Source organism: Pelophylax lessonae (assembly GCF_965119305.1).
Source record: "Pelophylax lessonae genome assembly, chromosome: 4".
NCBI lineage: Eukaryota > Metazoa > Chordata > Amphibia > Anura > Ranidae > Pelophylax > Pelophylax lessonae.
In genome coordinates, this window is record NC_138771.1 from 157,625,633 (window position 1) to 157,638,377 (window position 12,745).

At 45.2% G+C, this 12,745-nt stretch overlaps 1 protein-coding gene across 1 annotated transcript in view; it reads right to left on the minus strand.

Annotated features, from left to right (window-relative positions):
- TASOR2 (transcription activation suppressor family member 2) overlaps window positions 1-12,745 on the minus strand; it is a gene marked incomplete at both ends in the record, with an annotated part of 111,944 nt that overhangs the window by 82,952 nt on the left and 16,247 nt on the right. The window contains 2 exons of the mRNA XM_082253520.1: window positions 7,517-7,591; window positions 7,684-7,756. Of these exons, the coding sequence (XP_082109646.1) occupies window positions 7,517-7,591; window positions 7,684-7,756 (148 nt within the window). The remainder of the gene's footprint in view (window positions 1-7,516; window positions 7,592-7,683; window positions 7,757-12,745) is intronic.

Sequence of the window (12,745 nt, forward strand, 5' to 3'; positions counted from 1 at the left end):
TAGACTTCGGCAGACTCCAGATAGTGGAGTGGAATGGCAAGCAGCAGGACATAGAGAAGACAGCACAATGTGGAAGGGAGAAAAACATTTTTTTTTTTGGTTTAAAACAACCTTCTCTACGCAGTAAGAATGTGTTTTTTTGTTTTTTTTTTGTTACTGGTTAAGGCCTTCAACTTCGAAACCTGTTGTGTCAAGGTGATGGCAACAATAAAGGCAATATCATGACAGTAGACAAGGTAATAAACCAGATAGACTCAAAGGGCTGGAGACGAGAGTCAACAGAATTAGGCAGAGATACCACGAGGAACAATGTAAGCAACAACCTGTATGAAATGCTTTCACTAAGAAATGCAAAGCAAGCGGTGTCTTGCTTTTACTACAAAAAATATACATTCCAACTGTGATGAGATGTTAGACCTTGCAAAAAATGGACTTTCTAGCATTCAATGATGTAGTTGCAACTGAAAGGGATAGGCCCCTATATTTCAGGAACAGAGCTTAACCACTTTACCACTAGAGGATTTTGCTGTCTTACGTCTGGGCCACTTTTTGCGATTCGGCACTGTGCGACTTTAACTGACAATTGTGCGGTCGTGCGACGCCATACCCAAACGAAATTTACGTCCTTTTTTTCCCACAAAGAGAGCTTTCTTTTGGTGGTATTTGATCACCTGTGCGATTTTTTGATCATGCACTATAAACAAAAAAAGCGTAAATTTTGAAAAAAATAACAATATTTTTCACATTTTTTTATATGAAATTTCCCCCCCAAAAAAAGTAAAAATCAAAATGTTTTTAAATTTTTGGCCAATTTGTTTTCTGCTACCTATGTTTTTTTTTTTTTTACCAATCACAATAAGCGTATTTTGATTGGTTTGCGCAAAAGTTATTGCGTTTACTAACAAAGGGAAAGATTTCTGTCATTTTGGGTGTTTTTTTTTTTAACGAGTAATGGCGGCGATCTGCGATTTTTTTGCGGGACTGCGACATTGCGGCGGACAGATCGGACCCTTGACTGACATTTTTGACACTTTTGGGGGTACCAGTGACATTACTACAGTAATCAGTGCTATAAATATGCACTGTTACTGTAAAAATGACACTGGCAGGGAAGGGGTTAATTTTATTGGAGAGGGAGGGGTTAATGTATGTCTGGTGCTTACTAACGTGTGTGGGGGGAGGTGACTGTGTGACACAGGGACAGATCCAGGGTTCAGCTATGCTGAACCCTGCAATCTGACCCTGCCTGTCACTTAGGAGATCCGCGGATCTCCACACTCGATTCCCAGACGATCGAGGAAGAGCAGCGGCGATCGACGTTGCTCCTCCCCTGGCCCGACTCCCGCTGTGACTGAACACAGCGGGAGCGAGCCTCCGGCGGCAGGGGAGTGTCTGGCGACGTAGGTCTACGTCGCCAGACGATAACCAACCACTTTGCCGCAGTAGTGCTCAAGTGAGCAGACGGCAAGAGCTTAAACATCCAAGCCATTAAAACCAGAGACTGAAGCAGGAAAGTAAACCAGCCCTTGGTACAGTAAATCCAGACAATCTGGGAGGGCCCACAGAGAAGTCTGATGAGGTCAGAGTACCAAGTCTGCCTGGGGCAGTTTAGTGCAATAACAATCACCATAATAGAAAGTGGAAAAACATTGATTCACTAAAGCCCTCTGATTTTTATGTTGAAGAAGGCAAGTCTCATCTTGTGGGAAAGGAATCACACACGTGGTGACAAACTGTGTATTTCAAGGTTTTGGATATTGCCTTCGGAGTGGACAACAGTAACGTTTATTTGCACTTTACTTCATACATGAGAATTTATGCTTCCATTTTGTGAATACTAATAGTACTTTTGTGCCTGTTTATCAGTCTTTTTAGCCCAAATTCACCTTTCACCCAAGATTTACACATTTTTAACAAAAGATTTGGCTAGAAATTAGTGAATCTTGGGTGACATTTGATGAATCTCTGGTAAAAAGATTGATACATAGACCCCTTTGTATATAGAAATGTAGGAGTGTTGCTGTGATGATTGATATTACAAAATTATTTTTTTTTTCGGGTTTTACACAACAGACTGGGTACAGCACCTTAACTATCAATTTCACTCATCAATTAAGCCTCGTACACACGCAACGATTGTTGGCCGTGAATTTTCGCCCAACATCCGATCGGCCGATTTTCGGCTTGTTAGTATGATGCTTCCGGCAACCGACTGCGACTTTTCAGCCGAACAAAATCTAGTGTGCATGCTATAAAAAATGGATTTTTGTAAAATCTTACCGTAAAATCCTTTTCTCTTAGCTCATTGACAGACGTAGTCCTCGGTGATACAGCACCTTCGGGTTATGTTGCCTCCACAGGAGCAGGACTAGACAGGAAATTAAAATGCTCTGGCCACACCCTAGGGGCAGTCCCAGAGGGTATATCCTCTCTCTCTCTGCCTCAGCAAATCAGTTATGTCAAAAAGCAGTCTTTAGAGATTTTAACCCAACCCAACTCCAAAACAGAGGGGCGGGGACTACGTCTGTCAATGAGCTAAGAGAAAAGGATTTTACGGTAAGATTTTACAAAAATCCATTTTTCTCTATCGCTCATTGACAGACGTAGTCCTCGGTGATACAGCACCTTCGGGACGTCCCAGAGCAGTATCACAAATGAGGGGTGGGAAAATGGAAATCAAATCCCAATCTAGAAGGCCCAACCGGTGCCAACTAGAAGTTTACAATGCTCATCCTTAATGATGAGACTCAACAAAAAAGAAATTTTTCAAACAGAAAAAAACTCTCGAGGTAGACCACCGGTCTCCTCAAATTGCGGCCTGCAAAACCTTGCGGCCAAATGAGGCATCCGCCGATGCCGTCACATCAATTTTATAGAATTTTGTAAAGGTATGTACCGACGACCAGGTGGCCGCCTTACATACCTGGACCACTGACGCCTGATGGCGAAAGGCCCAGGAAGTACTGAGCGCTCGAGTGGAGTGCGCCCTAACAGGGAACGGAGGACTCTGACCCTTAATAGAATAAGCCTGTACCACCGTCTGTCTAATCCATTTGGCAATGGTCGCGGCAGATGCAGGCAAACCCTTTCTGGGGCCATCCGTGATCACAAAAAGTGAATCCGTCTTACGGAATGATTCCGTAGCTTTCAGGTATACTCTGATTGCCCGAACCACATCCAAGGAATGCAACGCATGTTCCCGATGATGCTTGGGCTGAGGACACAAGGAAGGTAGTACAATATCTTCATTCAGATGAAAATCTGAAACCACCTTAGGAAGAAAGGATGGCTTAGGATGAAGTACTACCTTATCCCTATGAATCACAAGGTATGGGGACTGGCATGATAATGCAGCCAGTTCTGACACCCTGCGAGCAGAAGTGATAGCCACCAAGAAGGCCACCTTCTGGGATAAAATAAAGTAAACAAGGGAATCTCCCTGATGTTTTCAAAGGGAGGTTTCTGTAGAACCGACAAAACTAAATTAAGATCCCAGGGCGGTAAGGGCGCGCGGACTGGTGGAGCCAGGTGCCGCACCCCCTGGATGAAATTCCGCACCAAGGACTTGGTAGCTAAAGGTTTCTGAAAGAAGATTGCTAATGCTGAAACTTGACCCTTGACGGTGCTCAAGGCTAGCTTCTGCTCAACCCCTTGTTGCAAAAAAGCCAATATTCGAGTCACCGAATAGGTACGTGGAGGAAATCCTAAAGATTCGCACCACGCAATATAAGTCTTCCAAGTGTGATAATAGACCTTGCTGGAAGTCGCTTTCCTTGCTTTAATAAGGGTAGGAATGACTGAAGCTGACAAACCTCTGTCCTTCAGTACTTGGGTCTCAATGGCCAGGCCATTAAAACCAGCGACTGTAAAGCACGATGGTAAATTGGTCCTTGAGACCACAGACACTCCCTGAGACGAAGTTCCCACGGAACGTCTGCGACTAGCCTGTCCAAGTCGGCCAGGCCGGCTTGACGAGGCCAGCCTAGAATTTCTAGGACCACTGGTGCTGACTGGATCTGAACCAGGCGTCCCTAGAGCTATCTGGCCCCGACCATCCGAGAAAGTCTGGTCGTTTTCTGTTCCCACACATTTATCAGATACCTGATTGCTATCAGGAAGGGTGATCTTTTCTGGTTGAACCTCAGGGACCGAAGTCACCCGGCTAGAGGCTTCTTGGCCTGTCTGGTCAACCAGATCCGATTCCTGTGGGGAATTGAGACTAATCTTAGGAAAAGGTAAAGGAAAAGATCTATTCAGGGAACGGCGACTACCGCTCCCTGTAGTACTTAAATGTTGGAAGGGAAGAATCGCACCGGTAGTAGTAGTTGATGCTCGATCTAATGTCCTGAATACCGGTGAAAACGTCCCCCCACCCTCAAACCGGGTGGGGGCGCACCTTCAGGCTGTGTACTCCTTTGCTTCGGGTTTGGCTGAGTTGGTCCTCTGTTTGTCCGACCAGCCTTTCTTGAACCCTCCTGGAGGAGTCTTGCCTTTCCCGCTTGTTCCAGCCGGGCGTGCGAACCCTTTATGGGCGGTAAAGAAAGGTCCTCGCTTGTTGCGAGGTCCCTTAGCTTTAGCAGCCTGTGGCAAAAAAGTGCTCTTGCCCCCAGTGGCATCCTTAATGATTTCATCTAGGGTGGCCCCAAATAGACGATTCCCCTGAAAGGGGAGATTCGTCAAGGTCTTTTTGGAACCTAGGTCAGCTGACCAGCATTTTAACCACAGCACACGTCTGAGGATTACCGCTGACATAGATGCATGCCCTAATAGGGGAGTAGTGTCCAAGGCTGCGTCACAGATAAACTGTAGCCCTTGTACAATCTGTTCCATCAAATCAGATGTTTCCTGGGGAATATCTTTTCCCCTAAGGTCTTGGCGTACCAATCTCGCCCATTCCGTAAGTGTCTGGGAAACTAGACCAATAACAATTACTGGTCTAAATGCTGACCCTATCAGAGAGAAGATGGTGCGGGACTCTGCTTCCATCTTTCGATCCACCGGATCCTTAAAGGACGAAGTGTCCTCCACTGGGATAACCGTGGCTTTATTCAGCCTGGAAATAGGTGGATCCACCACTGGTGGTACCGTCCATTTCTTAATGATGGATTCCTCAAACGGATAGCGTCTAGCAATACGCTTGGAAATAGTAAAGGTACGTTTAGAATGCTCCCATTCTCCTTTAATCTTATTACCAAAACACTTGGGTACAGGAAAAACCTTCACCGTTTTGATGGGCTTGTTAGTACCAAAAGGAATCTCTGTATCAGTTGCTTCTGCCGGTAAAACCTCAAGTTTTAAGGTTTCCTGCACTGCCACAACTAGTGCGTCCACCAATGCTTCTTCCTGAATTATAGCGGGAGAAGAAACGTCCTCCTCACTGTCTGAGGGAGCTTTACCTGAGGTAACAGCCCTTGCAGAGGGACCTGCAACTGCAGTGACCATCTCTGAATCTGAGTCAGAGGTGTCAGATAATATAGGGGTAGGCGGGGGTCGCTTCCTTGACCCTCGTCCCTGACAGGCCGCCTCCACCCGAGCCACCATAGACTCCAAAATTGCTGTAAATGCCTCTACACTCTGTGCACCGGCGGGTCCCGTGGCCCCCTCGAGGGAAACAGGTGGGGGAATTTGTGTGGCAGGGTCCATGATTATTCCAGTAACTTCCCGGATAATATAATTCAAAAATAAAAAACTTTTTTTTTTTTTTTTTCCACAGACCCCCAGCGCCACAAAAGCCCCTTAGTGTTACCTGCTAGGGATCCCTATCGATCGAGAGAGAGAGAGAGAGAGAGAGAGAGAGAGAGATAGACCCCCAGGCTCACCACTTGATGCTCAGAGTTTAACTGCAACAGGTTACAGCGCTGTCTTGACAAACAGGAAGTCTTTTGGCTGGCTGCCCAGGAAGAAAGGAGGCGGCTCTGCCCCTCTGCACGCCTTCCGGCGCCTCCCCTAGCTCCACGAGGTGTTTGGATCACCTCAAACATGGCCGCCCCCATGCTGGAGACACGAGGCTACGCCAAAATGGCGGCTCGTGCAATCCAGCAAAAAAAAAAAAAAAAAAATGGCGGCGGCCTGTACCGAATAGCGGTGTGCTGCAGGGCACACAACACTATCTCTGCATGGGGATTTTTGGCGTGGTTGGCGGTACCGGCCCTGGCGGACCTCATGGCCGTTCGGAAGGCCTGCTATAGCTGGAGATTTGACTAGGAAGGCAGTCTACATGTCCGTGGCTTCTGACTGGTAGGTACCTTATTCTTATCACAGTAAGATTCCCAGACTACCACTGATTACAATCTTTTAAACATGTATACAATTAGATTGTTAGCTCCCAAACCAAGCCTCCTGGCTTTTTGCACATAAAATCACACTCAAAGTAGGGGGATCTGTGCCATGTTATAGGATAGAGGGGGACTCTATCTTACCCTACAGAGAGGGGCCCGCGTTCACCACAAGACCCGTCAGGGGGAAAAGGGGGAACATACTACTCACCATACCGGAACCAGGCGGGCACCAACTCCTGACAGTACCCCTCTCCACCGGGGCGGGAGGGCTGTCGACCAATACGGACGCCGTGACTCATGGTCTTTGGCGTTTCAGCGAGACGTTTAACTCGCGGGGTCAGTCCCTTAATAGGACTTTGTCGCAGCCGACCCAGCGCAGAGCTATGGCATGCACGGGCTCGTAGGCTGAACTGGGGTGACCACCGGATCTCAACATCCAGCCCGTCGCCCAGTTCAGCTTTCTTGCTTGAAGATCTCACAGGAACACTGGAGAAAAAAGCTGTCTAAAAAATCTTTTTAAGAAAAAAATCTTGCCAGGACCGAAGATCCCAGCAAGGTATCTAGGTCCTTACTCCTAACTAGACAGAAAATAACTGATTTGCTGAGGCAGAGAGAGAGAGAGAGGATATACCCTCTGGGACTGCCCCTAGGGTGTGGCCAGAGCATTTTAATTTCCTGTCTAGTCCTGCTCCTATGGAGGCAACATAACCCGAAGGTGCTGTATCACCGAGGACTACGTCTGTCAATGAGCGATAGAGAAAGTTTTGTTGGCCGTCAAAACAACGGCCGATGTTCCGTCAGTCATTACAGATTTCGGCAGACAAAAATCAGATGAGCAAGACTGGGCATGCTCAGAGAAGAAATAACACACGGAAAGTAAACCAGCACATGACATCACTTCTGAAGTTGGTTGTTGTTGGTCGAGAAAATTCGTGTGCAGTCTAGAGCACATTTCAACCAACACAACAAAACTGGACAAAAGACGGCCGATCGGTCGGCCGATAATCGTTGCGTGTGTACGAGGCATTAGTTATACAACAAATCACACCAATTTTTGTTGTTGGTGAAAGGCAAAAACATTGTGTCTACACCCTTGAGGAACAAAACATGAGAAGTAAAAAAATAAATTTGGTCTGTTGTCGTCTAACATCTGCTGTAAACCAACTTACGTACATGAGTAAGAAATATAAAACAGGTACCTAAAAATGGAATACATATAGCTAAAATAACCTACTCACCTGTATTATCCAACAATTTTGAGTTGGGGAATAAAAACAGAGCAAAAAGCTGGAAAGAATCTTTGACATTGAGACCTGAAAAGAGAAAGCACAGTTTACCTTCATCAAATGTATCTCAACTAAAAAAAACAGGGGAATAAACAAAGTCCACAACTACAAGCATTTACCTTCACTGAACTGAAGTGCTGAAGAAGTCAACAAAATCAGGAATCCCTGGTCATGTAATACTTTAATTAATGCCTATAAAAATGAGTACATGGAGTTATACTAGAATTACTAAAAAGACAATACAAATCACTGCTGCTATTACAGTAATACTAGCATAGATGTATTCAGTTTTCACAGGATGCATTGTGATGTCATTTTACAGCAGTTCTTGCTATATAGCTTAAACAGATATTGTGGCCTGTAATTACACAGGGGACAGCAGTAGTAACCACTGCAAGATGAAGTGCTAAACAATCTAAAAAAAACATGGTGTACTGTGATTTACCATGATAGATACTGGAGAAATCTGCACATGACTTCCGAAGCACCCATTCAACTGGGAGTAGCACTGGATCACCAAATACTTGATATATACACATACACACACTTGTCAGGGGTAAAAATTCTTGCCAAAACACAAGCAAAATCTTTACTAGCAATCACACTGCAGATATACCTACTTTAGCCCTAAATCTGCAATCAAAAGAGCAGATGTATAAACACTTGGATAGACACCTGCCTTACTATAGCTTGCAGGATTGTGGACAGTGTTTATGGGTCACCTTGGTGTTTCTCACATAGATATAGCGAGTGGCTTCAGGGTTTACAGCCGATCCAGGCAAAACAAAAGTTTTACATGCTGGGTGTGCCAGACTGAGAACTATAGAACTGGGGCAAGACCTTGACTATAGGCAAGTTGGCATTTTTTTTGGACAAAGAAGAACTGCGTCAAGAAAGGTTAAAGAACTAGGCAGAGTTTATGGCTGAAGTTCTGTTCTGGGTCCTGGAGGCTTTGTAGAGCTTTGGTTGGGATAGAGTCTTTATTCCTACATTCACATCTCACCTAGAAACCAGACCTTATTATAAGTGTCAGCTGTCCAGAAGTCCTATTATGTGAGATTACTTATGCTCACTAAGTGCCGGTTCACACTCTTGCGGCTGCGGCGATCGCATGTAATATCGGAGCGCACTGCTCCTTCATTACATGCGATCGGCTGTGCGGTGCGAATTCAGCCATACACTTTGTATGGCTAAATTTGCACTGCACCCGCACAAAAGTCGCACAGGACCCTTTTTTTCAGCCGCATCAGGATCGGATCACACAGTGGTTCACACTTGTGCGATCCGATCCCGTGCGAACTGTAAAGATCGCACTGCGATATGCGATCAAACTGGGGGTGTCGTTAACATTTCATTGACACCCCCAGCGTATCGCATATGGCAGTGTGAACTGCCAAGGGTGCATTTGCGATGCGGGAACTGGCTGCGAATTTGCAGCCTTCCCGCATCGCATAAGTGTGACCCGGAACTTAGTGTTCTCTCTTATCTGTTGTGGGAAGCCCAATGCTGTGTGAAAAGGCTGACTTGTGTGACCTGTTTGTTCTGCTGAACATATTAGGGCACTTTTAGTCAGAAACTGACCCAAGTTTAGCTAGGAGCTTGAACAAGCAGATATTTTCTTTGTTTTATACTATGGACTTGCTGAACAAAGCACTCCTGCACTGAAACGATCTTGGCTGCCTTGCGGATTAAAAAAAATGCAGGACAACCCTGCTTGTACTCTTCCTGGGTGTCCTTGTCTTCTGCTTGGTTATAGCTACCACTACCATTTAAAATTGCCCTCCATACACCCATATTCGTTTTTCAAGGTCACATTGCAGGGCTTTTCAGAGTAATTTTGCAGGTTCTCATTTAAACCAAGTCATTCTGTACATTAAAAATGTCTATAGCTTTTTATCCAGGACTAAAAAGATGTATAAAAAACTTTTTAATCTCAAAATGTTTTTTTAACAATGTAAACAAACATTTTATGTAAAAAAAACATTCCTTTAGCTGCCTTCAGAGCAGCTAGATTTTAAAGAAGTTCCACATGCAGTTGTATATTCTGACAGTCACTTTCGATTTCTCAGTAAACAGAAAGTAAAAAAGGGCACGCACAAGCATAGTCATACAAAGAATTCTACCGGTGTGCATATTACTGGAAATAAGACCATCATGCTGCAGAGCATAAAAGGATGCTGCCTGTGTCCATAATAAAAATATAATTCACTTCCAGTTTCTCTAAACTGAAAGTGGAAGCAAATAAGCCATTTAAGGAACAGCAGCAGACATACAACACATCTAGAAATATTCAAGCTTAGAAAAATGGACTTTGAAAGCCAATATTATCTTCTCATTACATAAGGAACTGCTAAAGATCAACAAGGGCTAGAAGTAAGTTTTGTGTTGTGTTTTTATGTCTATTGGTATTTTGGATGCTGTTTTTGAATGATCAGAGATGATATTTCATGATAGGTGCTGATGGCCTCAATTACCCTCTGGTTCAGAAAGGTCTTGGTCGCTGCACCTGCACCCATCACAAAAAGATGTGGCTTATAGTGAAGCTTTCATGCAGCAGTGCTAGCATGGACGTTGTTACAAAATATACAAGTAAATTTGATGTGATATGGTGACCTTTTCATAGGAGACAGGGACAATGAGGTGACTTTAGACTACACAGCAGGCTAGATGTTGTACATGCCTGCTGTTAAAGGGAATTATATTTTTGCAAATTTATAGTCTTGGTTTTGGGGTAGACCACATTGGTGGGGGTGGTTTTTGGACAGAGAGCCAGTCTCTTTGTGGCTAGTTCTGGCTTCAAACTGGCCACAAAGAGTGTTAATAGGTTTACAAAATAAAATAATGGGTTTCTTCAACAGGGTAGTAGACCATGTGTCCAGATCTACAAGACGAAAGCCTTTAACCTCACGTGTCCAGATCTACAAGACAATAGCCTTTAACCTCACGTGTCCAGATCTACAAGACAATAGCCTTTAACCGGACGTGTCCAGATCTACAAGACAATAGCCTTTAACCGGACGTGTCCAGATCTACAAGACAATAGCCTTTAACCTGACGTGTCCAGATCTACAAGACGATAGCCTTTAACCTCACGTGTCCAGATCTACAAGACAATAGCCTTTAACCTCACGTGTCCAGATCTACAAGACGAAAGCCTTTAACCTCACGTGTCCAGATCTACAAGACAATAGCCTTTAACCTCACGTGTCCAGATCTACAAGACGAAAGCCTTTAACCTCACGTGTCCAGATCTACAAGACAATAGCCTTTAACCTGACGTGTCCAGATCTACAAGACAATAGCCTTTAACCTGACGTGTCCAGATCTACAAGACGATAGCCTTTAACCTCACGTGTCCAGATCTACAAGACAATAGCCTTTAACCTCACGTGTCCAGATCTACAAGACGAAAGCCTTTAACCTCACGTGTCCAGATCTACAAGACAATAGCCTTTAACCTCACGTGTCCAGATCTACAAGACGAAAGCCTTTAACCTCACGTGTCCATATCTACAAGACAATAGCCTTTAACCTCCAAAGCTGCCTTCACTTTACACTGCGTCTGTGCAACACAACCTGTTTCTTTCTTAGAAGCATGAAACACAAAACCAAACAAGTATTTGTTTTTCTTTTTCACCTAATGATCCTGGCCAGTAAGTCTGTTATGTTATTTTTCAACTTCATTTAACAAACAGACCAAGCTATCCAGTAAAAGCGTCAGGTAGAGCCTCGACACAAACCATTTACTTCTGACAGGGGCACTCACAATGGTCAACCGTTGGCTCTTAGGTATAATAAAGGCTTGTTTAGACTTGCAGTTGGGGGAAGACAAAAACCCAAGGGTGACTCATGTTTTAGCTCCCCTAAACTGCTTCCCTTTAAAGCTGTGTTCCAGCTGGGGGAAAAAAATAATGTAGCTGCTGACTTTAATCTACAGTATAGACACTTACCTGTCCAGGGAGCCCATTATGTCAGCACGCCAGCTGATTTTTGTATCACTGTCAGGTGCTGCGGCCGCCATTCGTTGTAGGGGGAACTGGCCGGTTCCCTGCTGCGCTTTCTATTTGGCCCGACGGCAGGGGGTAGGAGGAGGCGGGGGGGGGGGGGGGGCGAACTTCAGAGGGACGGTGCCGTCTCCCAGAAGTGGGGAAGGGTACCTGTCAAAAACAGGTATCTGTCCCCCCCCCCATCCCCCCTAAAAGGTGTCAAATGTGGCACCGGAAAGGGAGGGGGGGTATCGGGGGGGGGGGGGGGAGCACATCAGCAGAAGTTCCACTTGAGTGGAACTTTGCATTAAAAACAGTAACTACACATTTGTTGGGAAAAACACATTACCCTCTGGGTGATCAATGTACTTTACAAGGATTTTTAATAAACTTTGTAGTAGATTCATACCTTTTGTTATTCTGAAGAAATTCATGTGTGTTTGTGTCCATGTGTAGAATCAATCAGGTCCTGCACCTGCAGGGCTCGAATGAGGGAAAATTGCAGGGTCTGAATCCTTTTAGTCCCTTTTCACACTTGTGTGACCTGAAAGTCGCTTAACTGACACGACTTGAAGCAATGCCTATGTAATCTTGAGGTCTATGCACCTCAATTCGCATCAAAGTCAGACCAAAGTAGTGCAAAGGCTACTTTGAAGTCACTGCTACTTGAAGTCGCACAGATATGAACGGTATTGGAATGTGAAGGTAAGCATCCTTGATGTCGATTGAGGCAAGAAAATCCCTTTGACGCAGGGTTGCCATCATCGTGCAAATGGACTCCATTCTAAACTTCTGCACCCGCACAAAGCAGTTCAGCGCTTTGAGGTCCAGGATTGGACGCACCTTGCCTTCCTTCCTGGGAACTGTACACTAGTTAGAGTAAAAACCCTGAAAACGTTCCGAAGTTGGAACCAGGACAATCACCCCTTGAAGCAACAGGTCTTGTACCGCCCCAAAACAGACCCTGTAAGCGTTCTGGGGACAAACGCAAGTTGGAAGGAAAGAAACTTGCCAGGGGACAGGAGCGAAACTCGATCTTGTAGCCGGACCGAATGACTTCCTGGATCCACTTGTCTTGTACCAGGGAAGACCACGGGTCCGGGAACCAGCAAAATCCTCCCCCCATCCCCAATACGGGTGAGGGCGCACCTTCATGCTGAAGGAACCTTGTCTGCGGGTCTGGGGAAGCCTGCTC